The sequence below is a fragment of the Lutra lutra genome, chromosome 8, assembly GCF_902655055.1.
Source record: "Lutra lutra chromosome 8, mLutLut1.2, whole genome shotgun sequence".
Classification (NCBI taxonomy): Eukaryota; Metazoa; Chordata; class Mammalia; order Carnivora; family Mustelidae; genus Lutra; species Lutra lutra.
In genome coordinates this window covers 136,571,378-136,586,259 of record NC_062285.1, presented here as the reverse complement: position 1 = coordinate 136,586,259, position 14,882 = coordinate 136,571,378, and the positions used below count along the sequence as shown (strand labels likewise).

At 61.0% G+C, this 14,882-nt stretch overlaps 1 protein-coding gene across 6 annotated transcripts in view; it reads left to right on the top strand.

The window, feature by feature from the left end:
* MRTFA (myocardin related transcription factor A) overlaps positions 1–14,882 on the top strand; it is a 201,962-nt gene that overhangs the window by 184,176 nt on the left and 2,904 nt on the right. For 5 of the 6 annotated variants that reach the window (XM_047742459.1, XM_047742457.1, XM_047742461.1 and 2 more), the window contains 9 exons: positions 2,149–2,224; positions 3,114–3,275; positions 6,720–6,895; positions 7,346–7,477; positions 9,023–9,276; positions 9,449–9,620; positions 10,695–11,699; positions 12,562–12,723; positions 13,046–13,106. In XM_047742459.1, coding sequence (XP_047598415.1) covers positions 2,149–2,224; positions 3,114–3,275; positions 6,720–6,895; positions 7,346–7,477; positions 9,023–9,276; positions 9,449–9,620; positions 10,695–11,699; positions 12,562–12,723; positions 13,046–13,106 — 2,200 coding nt within the window. The remainder of the gene's footprint in view (positions 1–2,148; positions 2,225–3,113; positions 3,276–6,719; positions 6,896–7,345; positions 7,478–9,022; positions 9,277–9,448; positions 9,621–10,694; positions 11,700–12,561; positions 12,724–13,045; positions 13,107–14,882) is intronic. The other variant, XM_047742458.1, reaches the window with a different exon arrangement.

Below are 14,882 nucleotides of genomic sequence, written 5' to 3'. Positions count from 1 at the left end.
AGCCCACACCTCAGTTCCAGACACAAAGCGTTGCCTTTTTCTGTTCCGTCCCCACCCTGGCCGTCTCACAGCATGGAGTGATATGGGATCAGGATTTCTCCTTTTCTGCATTTAAGGGTGTATCAGTAGTCCTCCCTTCTGTTGCTTTGGAGACCGCTGGTCTGTTCCCATCTTTCATCCCACCTGCCCTTTTATAGATGTCGGGGTGCGAACACCAGCCACGGGAAAGCCTGCTGAGGACTGGTCTTCCACGTCCTTGGCTGCCGTGCCCATGCCTCTCCAGGAAGGGCATTCCGAGGGGCAGGAAACCTCACCAGTCTCCGTGTGCCCTGAGTAGCCAGTGTCCACTGGAGGCAGTGAATGCAGAAGCTGGGCCCCCAGTTTGAGCCCCGGTTCCTGCTACAGCACCTAGCCTGCTGCCTTGTCCCCCCTTGGTTTCAGTTCCCTCAAGGGCCTCAGGGGGATATTCTGCTGCCCAGTGTGGGCGGAGATGGGGAAGTCGCCAGACACGCTTCCCCTCCACCCCCTTCACTTTTTTCTTTTACGTAAAAGACAAGGAAAGAGAACCTCCCTAGTAGAGGACCATACAGGTCAGGCTCCCTAAGACCCATAGCTCTTGCAGAGACTGAAATACTTATTTCTGAGACATTTTTCTGTCTTTCTTATTTTATTTCTTTAAAATTTCTAAGGAAAATTATGATTAATTCCTAGAGTGAGTGGGAAGAATGAGGTCATACACCAGGAACCAAAGCAGTAACAAGCTGCTCTGGTGTAGTTACTGGGAGGAGTGGAGAATACGGGGCGGGGGAGCTCGTCTGGGTCCCAGACCCAGCTGTAAGACTTGGTGCCGTTACCTGGCCTGCTTCGCGAGTCGGCAAGGAGCTAACAAGCTCGGTTGAACCGCTGTTACTTCCCGGTTACTTCCACGTGCCAAGTGATGTCATTCTCCTGGTTCTGCTCACTTGGGCTCTTAGGGGTTAGGTGCTCTTCTCTTCATTTCGTAGCTGCACCTGGGAGAGGTTAACTCAGTTGTCCAGCTAGTAAGTGGCAAAGCTGAGACTCACAGCTTGGTCTGTGGACTTCAGGTATTTTCTTAATTAGTGCTGCATTCTAGCTCGCCCACAGTTCAGAATCTCGGGTGGCTTAGAAAACACGGCTCCCTCTGATGCCTGTGAAGACCTGTGGTGTCCGACTCCTGTTCTACCGTCTTCTGCAGCCGCCGTGGCAGTCCCAGTGCCCTCTGCAGGTGGGGCAGAGTGACAGACGCAGAGCTGTCCCCTGCAGGGCTCCACGCTGCCCGGTCAGGGCTCCAAGGCAGCAGGCGAGCGCTGGGGCTTTACCGTTCCCACAGGCAGTGTGCTCTGGCTTGTTATTTTCTGCTCAACACTAGTCTTCTTTGTCCTGTCCTATCTTGTCCTATCCTGTTCTGTGCTGGCTTTGACCTATTCATGGTCTTGACCTAGGGTTTGAAAAATTCTGGTGCTGTAGTTAAGAGCCACAGACTCTGGAGTCAGACAGACTTGGGGCCGCCGGGGTGTTACAGCAGTGGGCTGGCGCTGAGACTGGGCAGGGGACGCTTCAGTTCGCCTGGCGTCTCAGAAATGCAGAAATGAGGGCATTGGACTTGGAGGAACTACACCTATGACACCATGTATCAGAATTCGTATTCTGTTGGGTAGCCATTCAAAATGAATGGAAAATGCTCATGAGATCATATGTTACAGTTTTTGAACAAGATACAAAATTATGTTCACTATGATTACAACTCTGCAAAATGAGACATCTGCATGGAAGAATGATTAGAAATAAATATCCCAAAATACAGTGAGTGATTGAATTTTTTATTATTGTTTTACCGTGTAGTTTTCTACATTTTCTTTAATGAACATGTATTACTTTTATGATATTACAAGTAGTAGATTTTTAAGAAACACTTTAGTAATTCAGCCTCAGAGAAACGAATAGTCTTGATGGGAGGGCGTGGGTAGGCAGGTGCACTGGAAGTAGATGCAGTGCCCCCAGACCTCCCCTTGCCTCAGAACACCGGCGGCTCCAGGCTAAGATGGGGGGGCGGGGGGAGCCCACAGAGGATCCATGTCATAACTTGTATCCTGGATTTGAGATCCTCTTGGTGTGTTTTTTCTGTAGACAGAGGACTATCTGAAACGGAAGATTCGTTCCCGGCCGGAGAGATCAGAGCTGGTCAGGATGCATATTTTGGAAGGTGTGTGAGGTTGGAAATGCTTTCTCCCCGTGCCCTTGCTGCTTCCACCGTGCATCCCCCACATTTCTCTGTCCCTCTTCCTTATCGCTCCCATTTCTGTGCACAGCACAAAAGCCAGGCCTTTTACACTGTAGAACAGCAGAGCCGTGTTGCCGTGCTGGTTCTGCAAATTCCCAGAGCAGTACCTGCACATTCTCTTGGGTCACCTTGCCCTTTCTCAACTCTTGGCCACGTGGTGGCCCTGGATCTTGTCATCCCTTGGTATGAAAGCCTTTTCTCCAGAATCTTCTGAAAACGCAGTTCCTTTCTGTGTTCATTCACTCCCTCACTCCCACATCCATTCGGCATTCACGTGAGCACCTGCGACACCTGAGTGTGTGCATCCTGGGTGTGTCCGCCTCGCCCGGCACATACTTCTGTCCACATTCTAGTGCAGGAACTATTTTGGCTGCTGAAAGCAGTGTGAACGTATCCATTTTGTTGTTGTTTTTAGTTTTGAGTCAGCTTTGAGTCTGGAGAACTTCCTTAGTCTGAGCCCCGCATGGTATAGACAGAGATGCTGAGACCCAGAGCAGGGACTGAATTGCCTTCGTAACCCAGAAGGCTTGAGGGAGGGCAAGGAGGGCTCCTTCATCTGCTATGCTTTCGGCTCTGTAGCCCCCGTGCCCAGTGACCTTGACTGGCTGGGCCCACGCTCTGTCTGCAGTCAGGGCCCCTTCTGTGTCCTGTAGAACTTAAGGCTGGGCCGTTCTTCTCTGCCTGGGACACTCTCTGCATCCTCATGGCTTCTGCTCCTTCCCCAGAGGGAAGGAGAGCTGCTCTGGAGTTCCCAGGGTAGAGCCAGGTCCATTCCTACATCCTCCTGCACTCCATTCTCTCCCACGGGCAGAGACCTCGGCTGAGCCTTCCCTCCAGGCCAAGCAGCTAAAGCTGAAGAGAGCCAGACTGGCTGATGACCTCAACGAGAAGATTGCACAGAGGCCGGGCCCCATGGAGCTGGTTGAGAAGAACATTCTGCCTGTGGAGTCCAGCTTGAAAGAAGCCATCATTGGTGAGGAGGCCCCAGGCACCCTGAGTGGATGTGCGGGCCGGATGCAGGAGGAAGGGGCTCTGGGTTTCTTGCTGCTTGACCTCCTGCTTCAACTTGGGGAACTGAGGCGCACAGTGTGAGAGCCTGAGAAGCGGGTTATGTTAGCTTGGGACAGTCCCAGTGGCCTCAAGGACCATGCCAGGGGCAACAGCTGTGCCAAATGGATCCCCGACGGCTCTGGGCACACAGAGGAGAGTCCCCATCCTAGCCCTGCCAGGGGGGTAGTTTGGGAGAGATGACGGCCGAGACTGGGGCTGCGGAATGAGTTGGAATTCAAGTCCACTATGGGCTCCAGGGACGGGGAGCCTCTCAGGGCGAGGAGCAGCCTGGGCACGGAGCTGGAAGGAGGTGGGAGGTGGGCAGAGTCCAGGACGTGCCAGGGCCTTGTGTGCCACAGGTAGGTGTTCGGACCTGATTCCTTTAGACTTTGGTCATTGTTAATACAAGCATGTCTTCTTGGCCCCAGCGGGCCTAAGACCTGGTCCTGGGCAAGGCTGTGCGTTCCTGCCCCTGGGAGGTCACCATGAGGCTCACCTGCTCCCTCCAGTGTAAGGAGTTAGATCTTCTGGGCAGAGCACCAGGGGGGAACCACAGACCCCAGAGCAGGCCAAATTGGGCCATGAGCTCAGGGTCAGAGGGGGCTTTCGTTTCTAGGGCCTCTGCGCTGTGGGAGGCAGCCAGTGTGCCCTGACAGCCGCTCTGCCAGTTGGGGCCCATAGCCCTCTTAGCTCCCGGCTTCGCCCTGGCATTCATCCCACCACGTCTCCGTGTTCTCCTGCCCTGATCCTCACTGAATTCCATAGCAGCCCCTAATGTCGGGCCTGCGTTTAGGCCAAAGTCAGTTCTGGACTCTCCAGCCACCCAGACTGTGAGAGTCGGCATGGCGCCAGGCCCTGTGTGAAGTCATGCAGTTTACGAAGATGAACATGGTATGACGCTGCCCTGCAGGAATTCAGTCTGATGCAGGAAGACTGACGTAGGGACATGCAATTTCCTAGCCTGGCTCCTGGTCTGATGCCAGCGCCGTGTAATGAGAAGGCCACGGTCCTGTGACATAGTAGCTGAGTGACCTGGCTTGCGGGACAGGCTGCAGGCCCATGGGCTATAATGGATATAAAGGGCCCGGCGGTCCTGGGCGTCTCAAGAGACTTACAGAAGGGCTGCTGCCGTCAGCAGTCTCATTCGTTACAGACCAGAGGCATTACAGACCAGGGGACAGGCGCTGTGGTGACGGCGTGGGGGTAATGGTGTGTCGGGTACAGTGCGAGCCTGGCCCACACAGGCTTCTCTCAGAGATGGGTATGGTGGGAAGGCCCAGAGAAGTAGTGCAGACGGTATGACACATGTGAGGTCCACCTTGCCCAACGGGGAAGGTACAGAAGGGCATTCCAGGCAGAGGGGACTGTGTGGGCAGTGGCCTGGAGGTGCAGCAGAGCATGGCTTGTTTGAGGAGGGGGATGTAAGCTAGTTCGGTAAGCAGCTGTTAACCCTTAGTGACCTGAGGGAAAGGAGCATTTGTCTGCCAAAGCCAGATCCTGCGGGTTGGGGAGCGAGTAGGTGGTGACAGCAGATGCGGGCTGTTTGTTCAAGAAGTGAGTGGAGAAGGAAGAACGAGGGAGATGGTGGTCTGCGAAGGAGTTTCAGGCCAGGAGAAATACAGGTTTGTGGCTAAGAGAAAGGAGTCAGAGGAGGAGATAGGTCCTGGGAGGGGAGAGACTCGGCCAGGTCTGAGGAGAAGGGGGAGGGGGCCGAGGCGGTCCTAAGCCCTGATAAAGTTCGGGGCATGACGGGGGCTTTGCAGAGGCCAACCTCTCGCTGTCTTACCCGCTCGGTCCCCACAGCTGCCCACAGCACGCTGCCGCCCGCGCCTCCAGGCCACCCCAGCTGATCTGGAGATTCGCGTCAAGGCCCCTTCTCCAAAAAGTCTTCCCTGAGCATCTCCACAGAGTCTGTGTTTCCCTTGAGCAGAGGGGACTGGGCCAAAATCAGAGGGCAAGGACCCTGTCTCTTCCCAGCCTGCCCCTGGCCCACAGCTGGTCATAGTAGGGAGGGAAATGGACTCTGCTGGGCCACTGGCCGGCCGCTGGCTCCGGTTGGACTGCACTCTGGGGAGGAGCCAGAGGAAGAGCCCTGCCGTCCCAGATTCCACCACCCCTGCTGGGAGCCGTGTGGCTGCCGTCCCGTGGCACATCTCCTTGCTGGGAGGAAGAGATGCTGGGGGAAACCCAGATGTGTCAGTGGCCTGGGGTACATGGCAGTAATGGCGCTCCATTCCCTCCACGCGCTGCGTGCGCGGCCCCTGACAGGACGGAGGAGAGGGAGTGTAGGAGCCAGCCCTGGCAGTGGGTGTGACTGGTGCCCTTGCCACCGCTGGCTGGTGCAGGTTTGAGCCCAGATATGTCCTTCCCTGGTCCCAGGGGAGGGAAGAGCCTCGCGTCATGGCTCTGGAGAGGAAGAGTCTGCTGGGAGAGTTCCTGGTTTGTTCTTGTTCCCTATCGGCGGTCTTCTCACTGCTGTGGATTTCCCCAGGCACATCCGACAGCTGCCCTTGGCCTTGACCCCCCGCCTCCACTCCTCCCGTGTTAACAGCAGGCCCCAGGCAGAACTTTTCCCCAGCAGTGCCGTGCGGGTGGCTGTGATGTAATGTTTTGAAATATCCTACTTGTCTTTCCTTCCTTTCGTGTCCTGGGATGTCCACACTAGGGCCCTGGCCGTCCTGCTCCTCCCTCCCGGCCTGGCCCCAGCTAGGACCCCGGCCGTGCAGCCGGGCAGGGCACTTGGAGCCAGCGGGATGGGTTTCCTTCTGGTGGCTGCCGCTGCTGGGCCTTCGATATCCAGGAGTCACAGGCCACTAAAAGGAAGCCACCACTCGTCCAGTAACCCTGGTCCACCTATCCGGGGAGGCGTACCTTTTCCTGGAGGCCCTTAGCCTGTCCCTGCCTTTCAGGGGGCTGAGGCAGCCTGGGGGAGGAGCCGGGCTCTTGGGCTGTTGGTCATTTTGAGCCTTTGCTGCAGGGTCCATGAGCCTCTGAGGGAAGAGGAGAGTTTGTGCCACCACAGGATGGACATGAAGTGCCTTTAACGGCAGGGAAACATCTAGATGAGATGGTGGAGGTTACAGGCTACAGGGAGGGAGCGTGGAACTTGACTCTGAGGATTGGACACAGTGTAGAGTCAAAGACGAGGCGGCACTTGGACAGCATGGTGGCTAGCGCTCTCCTGCCTGTGTTTCCGGGTCGTGAGGAGCTTTCCTGGAGCTCTTTTGGACCCAGCAAGCAAGTCATCTGCTGGGGTTTCTCCTGTCTGCCTCACTGGAGTGGAGGTGGGGGTGGAGGGGACAGGGCAGGCACCTTGCTGGGACAGGCCTGGCTGGGGGAAGAGTCTTACACCAGCTTTGGCTTTCAGTGGGCCAGATGAATTACCCAAAAGTAGCAGACAGCTCTTCCTTTGACGAGGACAGCAGTGATGCCTTATCCCCTGAGCAGCCTGCCAGCCATGAATCCCAGGGCTCCGTGCCGTCGCCCTTGGAAGCCCGAGCCAGCGAGCCACTGCCCAGTGCCACCTCTGTATCCCCTACTCAGGTGAGCTCGCCCCTCTGATGCTTTCCCTGCTCCCCTAGGGCCCCAGACTTGCTGGAACTGCCCAGAGTGAGGTCTCACCTGGGCCAGGTGGGACGGGGAAGCCGGGGTGTTGCCTTGGCTGCTTGGGTCCCAGAGATGTTGGCATTGGGCCCTGTTTCGGCTGCCTCCCAGTGAGATCCCTGAGGCTCCCTGGCCTGTCCCTGCACCACCCAGACCTGCCCGCTTCTTCGTACAGTTCAGTGACCTGTTCCCTGCCCTCTGTGTCTCTGTGTTCCAGTTCCCTCTGCCCTGCCCCCCTCCCCGGACTGCTCCTCTCACCTCTCCTCGTCTTTGCCCACCATTTGCACCACCTGCTCCCCCCCGACCCACCCGCCAGCATTGCTGGTGCTCGGGGAGATGCCTGCAGTCCCATTCTGCCTGATGGGGCCACGCCACCTCCTCCTCTGTCAGGTTGTGTCTCAACTCCCATTGGGCCCGGAATCCGGAGAAACACTTTTCCTAGCAGAGCAGCCGCCTCTGCCTCCCAGCCTCACCAACGGAACCACAGCCCCCGCAGCCAAGCCCACCCCAACGCTCATTAAGGTACAGGTCTCCAAGCCGCTGCTCTCCTTCCCCTTTCGGGGCCCTTCCAGGCCCTGCTGTGACTTTGTCCCAGTGCAGGGGACAACTGCAGGGAGTGGGGTGCATATGTCCCCCCGGGTCGGGGACTGGCGAAGGTCACTGAGGTAATATGGGAGTTTCTCCTCTCTCTCTGGCTGTCGCACAGCTGCTGCTTACTGAGCACGGCGGGCCTGGATCTGGATGGGTCCTCCTGGCTCGTACTCCACCGTCCCCCGTGAACCTCCCACACCGCCTCTGGTCCACCGACACCAGGAGGCAGTCGTAGTCTGCTCTGTGAGGGACGCAACCGAGAAGGGAAATGATGGGCCTGAGGTCACAGGAGGGCCACTTTGGGCATTTTATTTTTTGAAAGATTTTATTTTGGGTAATCTCTGCACCCAACGTGGAGCTTGAACTTTGAACTCCAAGATCAGACTGAGCCAGCCAGGTGCTCCTGGGCATTTTTTATTCTCCTCCAGGGCCTAACAGAACATGCCTGAGGGGCAAGGCTCACCACCAGCCCGTGTGAGGTCCACCTTCGTGTGGGGGACACTGTGTTGGGCACTGAGGTGAATTAAGTGCAGCAGCACCAAGGCCCAGTGCCCAGGCCCCCCGCTCCCGGCCGCCTGCCTCCAGGGTCTCTGGGACTTAGCCCCCGACACAGACCCTGGTCCGGGTGGGGGTCTCCGGCCAGCCGTGCCCCTCTTCTGTGGCTGCTCGCAGCCTGGGAGCTGTCCTGGTTCCCCTTCCCTTGCTGGAGCCAAGCCCTCCCGGTGCCTCCGGCTGCTGCCTCTGTGTTTGTGGGGCTCCCTGGTGCCCCTCTGGGCGGCACCCCCACCCCCAGGCCTTCCCTGTTTGCACCATCTCTGCGAGGCCCTGAGGCCCTGCTGCTGGCAGGAAACTTCAGGTTTTGTGGCTTCCCCGTCCCAGAGGAGGCAGTGAGCCGCGCTGGGGTCCCAGTGCCCAGGCCGTCCTTCATCACGGCCCCTCTCGGTCTCTGTGGTGTGTTCGTGGCTGGCCACTGAGTGTTTCCCCCCAAAATCCTTCCTCAACTCTGCTCCTTGTCACACAACTGGTGCCCTTCTTTGAGCACTGCGTGTTTGAGAGACTGGTGTGAACAGATCGTGGACCCTTCCTGGTTCTGGGTAATGCCTCGGCCTCTGCGGCGCGGCCCCCCCAGCGCCCGTCGCCCTGAGCTGTGGCTGCGGAGGGCAGGACCCTGCCAGCCGGCTGCTGCTGCCTCGTCCCGTCTACGCTTTGCTCCAGGCCATGGTGACATTGGCATTTGCTCGATTTTTCTCTCCGGGCTGGAGGCTCTTTTAAGTCAGTGGGGCTGCACACAGCGCGCCCCCGCGTCAGCCGCACACCCCCATCCCTGGCAAGCCCGTGAGCGCTGACGAGGCCACTGCTGCCGGAGGAGCCGCCCGGGAGCGGCGAGCGGCACCGGGCGAGGCGGAGGTCGGGGGCCTTCTGGGAAGCCCCTCACGGCCCCCTGACGGCACCCCCCTCCGTCTCCTGTGTCCCCAGCAAAGCCAACCCAAGTCTGCCAGCGAGAAGTCGCAGCGCAGCAAGAAAGCCAAGGAGCTGAAGCCAAAGGTGAAGAAGCTCAAGTACCACCAGTACATCCCGCCGGACCAGAAGCAGGACAGGGGGGCACCCCCCATGGACTCGTCCTACGCGCGGATCCTGCAGCAGCAGCAGCTCTTTCTGCAGCTGCAGATCCTCAACCAGCAGCAGCAGCAGCACTACAACTACCAGACCATCCTGCCCGCGCCGCCCAAGTACGCGCCACCCCGCCCGCCCGCCCGGAGGCACCCTGAGCGGCCGGTGCCAGGCCCGGTCGCGTGAACCCCAGACCTTTAAGGGCCCTTTGGTCTGAATCCGCCTGCCCCGCGCCCCTCTCTTCCCCGAGGGCGCTGCCGGCCGGGGCTCATGCCTGCCTTTTCTTTGCAGGCCGGCCGGCGAGGCCCCCGGAAGCGCCGGGGCCCCCCCAATACGCAGCCTCTCCGCTCCCGGTAGCGGCTCCAGCTCGGGCGCTCCGGGGCCCAGCGGGCTGGCGCGGCAGAACAGCACCTCGCTGAGCGGCAAGCCGGGAGCCCTGCCCGCCAACCTGGACGACATGAAGGTAGATGGGCGCCCCCTTCCCGCGGGGGCCGCCGGCAGCCTCATCTCCACGGGGCCCGGCCTAGTGTTCGTCCGTAGGGAGGGCGCCCGGCGCCAGGCCCACGGCCACAGAAGGCAGAGCCGAGCTCTGGACTCTGGTCTCCTCCAGCAGAGGCCGCTGGAGCCTGCTCCGTGGCTTGCCTGGCCCTGGTCCTCCACGACGCCTGCCTTGTCGTGGTGGTCAGTACCGTCAACCGCGCAGCCAGCGCCTCGGGCCTTGGGGCCCACCGACCTCGTCTGTATGGTTTGTCTTCCTTGGTCTCTGCTGTGCAGCATGAGACACAGGGAGTGTCGCCCCTACTGAAGGGCGAGCAGGCGGAGTGTTGAGGGCCGAGGGGCTTGCCTGAGGTCCCACAGCTTGGCTGGTGGTGGTCAGGAGTCACACTTGGGGCTGTCCGCTTCGGCTCCCCAGCCTTTTCCACCTCGTCCACTAACGCCCACTGAATGAGCTGCATCTCCTTGGGAAAAGAATGGCCCATTCTTGCACGGACCCTGCTCACGTCCTGCAGCCTTGGAGGGGGGTCGTGTCCGGCGCTTGGCCTGTTTTCTGCCCCAGTCAGAAGGTGGGAAAGAGCAAGTTCTCCCTGGAGAGTTTGTGCTCCGGAGCAGACCGACCCCCCTGGGTCAGGATCCGACCCCAGCAAGGCGCAGCCCCTGTGTGGGTGGCCGGGTGTGGCTTCAGAGCCCATCAGACCAGGGTTAACGTCCAGCTCTGCTGCTCGCTAGCAGCGGTCCTGAAGTTCTTTGACTTTTGCGAGCTTGGGTCTCTCATCTGTAAAATCCGGTCGATTCAATTAAGTATTTAAGTACTCGAGCACCAGTTGTCGTACTGGGGCTGGGGACAGCTGAGGCTACATCATGCCCAGAGCGGGGTGGGGGAGGGGGGAGACATTCCAGGAGGCCCCTCATGTGGTGAGGACGGGGAGAGGGAGGAGGCTGGGCTCAGGGTACACACGTCCCACCCCCCCGGGGCTGCCCTCCTGCCTAGACCCAGTTGTCCCCGTCGCCCTGCCCCCCTGACTCTCGCCCCTTGCAGGTGGCAGAGCTGAAGCAGGAGCTAAAGCTGCGGTCACTGCCCGTCTCAGGCACCAAGACGGACCTGATCGAGCGTCTGCGCGCATACCAGGAGCAAGTTGGCCCTGCCCCGGGAGCCCCCAAGGGCCCTGCCGCCCCCTCCATCCTGCCCAAGGCTGGGGAGGTGGTGGTCGCCTTCCCGGCTGCCCGGCTAAGCACGGGGCCTGCCCTGGTGGCCGCAGGCCTGGCCCCAGCCGAGGTGGTGGTGGCCACGGTGACCGGCAACGGCGTGGTGAAGTTCGGCAGCACGGGCTCCACGCCCCCCGTGTCTCCCACCCCCTCGGAGCGCTCCCTGCTCAGCACGGGCGACGAGAACTCCACGCCCGGGGATGCCTTCGGCGAGATGGTGACCTCGCCGCTGACCCAGCTCACCCTGCAGGCCTCGCCGCTGCAGATCCTCGTGAAGGAGGAGAGCCCCCGGGCCGGCTCCTGCTGCCTGAGCCCCGGGGTGCGGGCCGAGCTCGAGGGCCGGGACAAGGACCAGATGCTGCAGGAGAAGGACAAGCAGATCGAGGAGCTGACGCGCATGCTGCGCCAGAAGCAGCAGCTCGTGGAGTGGCTGCGGCTGCAGCTGGAGCAGGAGAAGCGGGCCCAGCAGCCGGCCCCGGCCCCCAGCCCGCCGGGCGCCCCCGTCAAGCAGGAGAACAGCTTCTCCAGCTGCCAGCTGAGCCAGCAGCCCCCGGGGCCCGTTCACCCCTTCAGCCCCAGCCTGGCGGCCCCCACTGCCCACCACACAGACACTTGTCCCCTGGCGCCCCCAGCCGTGGTAGTGAAGCAGGAAGCCGCGGCGCCGGAGCCCGAGCCAGCCCCCGCTCCGCAGCTGCTTCTGGGCCCCCAGGGCCCCGGCCTCATCAAGGGGGTCCCGCCTCCCACCCTCGTCACTGACCCCGCAGGGACCCACCTTGTCCTCACCGTGACCAATAAGAACGCGGACAGCCCCGGCCTGGCCAGTGGGAGCCCCCAGCAGGTACCTGGGTGTTGGGGGGCAGCGGCCGCAGGGGAGCGTGAGGACGCTGAGGGTGATAGCCCCGTCGACCGGGCAGCCCCCATGGCTGGGCAGGTTGTGCTCGCTTCCTGTCCCCTACCACTCAGTCCTCCGGAGTGAGGGCTCGCCATCCCCGTGCGACCAGGGGACGTAGTAAGAGTTGGGAGGATGGAGGCAGCCGCCAGAGGCCCCGAGGTCATGAGGTGGAGCCATCGGGGTCTGCCCATCTCTGTGCCCGGGCAGTGGGCCCCGGGGCAGCCGCCACCCAGGCCTGCCTTCACGCCGTGGGGGTGGGCCATGGGGCAGGGAGAGGCCAGCTGTCCCCAACCCAGCCATCATTGGCAGTTGGCTCCCTGCTGCTGCCACCCTCACAGCCCAGCCCCTCTGCCCAGCCTGGGCCAGAGGTGAGGCTACTTTAGGCTTCGTGTGGCCTCTCAGCCCTGCAGAGCTCAGGGCTGGAGGAGGGGACAGTGGACTGTGACGGGAACTGGGCACCTCAGGATGGGAGACCATGGCCCTTGAGCAGCCTCCAGCAGGAAGGGAGGAGAGGGGACAGTGGACCCAGAGCCCCTCCCTGTCCCATGTGGCTTGTACCAAACCTAGGCAGCCAGTCGCCCCATGCCGGCTCTGCCCTCTACAGCGTCAGCGGTCGGCAGGGCCTCCCCCAGCCCGGATCCCTTCTTCCTTAGTGGCTTCTATGGAAGCTTCCTAAAAGCCAGTGCCGCAGCAGGTAGTCCTGGCCCAGAAGCTGGGCGCCTCCCGCCTTGCCTTCCTGGAATGTGCTGGGCCCCGGGCCTGCTTCCCTCATCCCAACCACCGGTTCTCTCCCCGTTCTCCCATCCAGCCCTCATCCCAGCCTGATTCTCCAGCCCCTGGCCCACCCGCCCAGATGGACCTAGAGCAGCCATCACAGCCCCTCTTTGGGACCCCTGCTTTGCTGCTGAAGAAGGAGCCGCCTGGCTATGAGGAAGCCGTGAGCCAGCAGCCCAGACAGCAGGTGAAGAAGGTAGACTGAGGCCTGGCCAGGGTGGGCATTCGCCTAGGCTGCTGGGCTGGGCTCCCCCAGTCCCCCTACCCCCACCAGGCCAGCTGGAAAACGGGGACAGAGGAGGCCTTGCCAGGCCGGGCAGGTGGAGCGGGCATTACGGGCAGATGGGCCAGAGCCTGGCCCGACCGAGGAGTGAGCTCCGGGAGCCCTCACGAGCCCGGCCGGTGGGCTCTGCGGGTCCGGCTCTCAGCTCCAGGATGGAAGTGAGGGGCTCTGCCCTGAGCCTGGCTGGGGGCCTCCTGTTCTAGATTTTCATCTTTATTCGCCCTCTGTTCTGCAGGAGAACGGTTCCTCCAGCCAGCAGATGGACGACCTGTTTGACATTCTTATTCAGAGTGGAGGTAAAGGCCAGACTCCCTGCACCGACTCCCCAGCCAACCTCCTCCTTGCTCCGTGGGGTGCATTCAGCCCTGGCCGCTCGATTTATTGGTTTCTGTTGCATCACGGAACGCGTCAGGGGCCGCCGGGGCCTTGTCCTTTGGACGTAGCAGCAGCTGAGACGTACATCGTCTCCAGGGCTTGGACAAGAAGAGCGGCCGGGCGCGGCCCTCGGGCAGGGATTGCTCTACCCAGCAGCCCCTGCGTGGTGGGCCCCGTGCCCGCAGCCTGGGGGTTAGCGATGAGCAAAACAGGTGTTTGCCTTTGCACAGTTTTGTGAGGAAATGCGTGGCAGACAAGTAGCTTCTACCGTGTGTGAGGGTAACTGCAGAAAGCCGGGAAGGGAGAGGGGAGGGTCTTAGGTGTGCGGGGGCATTTGGGTTGACCCCGTCGACCTCCCTGGAGGCACCTGTGGGGCCAGGAATGCTGGAGGAGCGGCGCGGGCACGGGAGGGAGAGAAGTCGCGGGTCAGGGCGGATCACGAGGCCTCGTGGGCGTGTGGCGCAAGGGCTTGGAGTGGCGGGTTGTTCGGGCGGAAGGGGAGGAGCCAGGAGGCAGCTCTGGGGATCCAGGGGGCCTGGGCCAGCCGTAGCAGGAGGCGGAGAAGGACCTGAGTCTCGGTATACGTCGGAGAGCCCGTCAGTTTCCTTCTGGACCAGGCGTGTGATGGGGCGAGACAGCAGGAGGGCAACCATGGAGGTCACCAAGGCTTCCCTGAATTGCCCAGATGCGGCTGCAAGACCGCCTCGGGGCGCTCCAGGGCGCGCGCTGGGGGTGCGCCCGTGCAGCCTCGGGCTGATGTGTCCGGAGACCGCCAAGCAGGGGCGTCACATGAAGGCAAGCAGGGGAGTTGTTGGCATCTAGGGGGACATTTGGAGCCGTGAGATTGGGTGAGACTGGGGAGGATGAGGCATAGTCCCGGGGCACAAGCAGACGACGCCCCGCAGTGGACAGAGTGGGAGGGTGCCCTCGAGACCGTGAAGTCCTAAAGTCCGGGGCTGTCACTGGGCAGCCAGGGGAGAAGAGACCTCAGCCTGCTGCCGTGGGACCACGGGAAGGGCCTGGGGTGTAGGAGCCAGCAAGCCTCGAGAGCTCTCTGCACAGGGTTTCCTGCAAAGGGACTAAGGAGCCGGCCTGTTCGCACGCTGACGGAGGGGGTCCCTGAGTGCAGGGAGGGCACAGGGCAGGTGGGGGGGCTCGGCATCAGGTAGGAGCTGGGGGAGTTCATAGGTGGCAGCGGCCAAGGAGGCAGAGCGCGTGTGCAAGTTCTCTGAGTGCCCCGCTGCTGGCGGTAGGGACAGGGTTCGCAAGACCGTACGGATTAAGCGAGAGCTCAGGCGTGCGACTGCACGCTTCAGAATGGCGAATTTTATGGGCACCTGGCTGGCCTCGTCCGTGGAACATGCGACTCTTGATGTTAGGATTGTGAGTTTGAACCCCTCGTAGGGTGTAGGGATCGTTTATTTTGTAAAGATTTTTAAATAAGTAAAATGGTGAGTTTTATCTCAAAAAAGAAATCCCAGAGTTGAAGAGTTGATGTTACTCCCAGGGTCACGGATTCTGACCTTACGGAGGCTCCGCGGATTCTAGAGTCTGCAGTGGGGCCTGAGGCCCATTTCTAACAAACACAGGTGGGCACTGAGGCTGCTGGGCTGGTTGGTGCTCGCGGGCAGCCCCAAAGGCTAGTCTCGAGCCGCGGAGAGAGGCCTGGGAGCAGACTTGGGGAGTTCCCGGGGTCC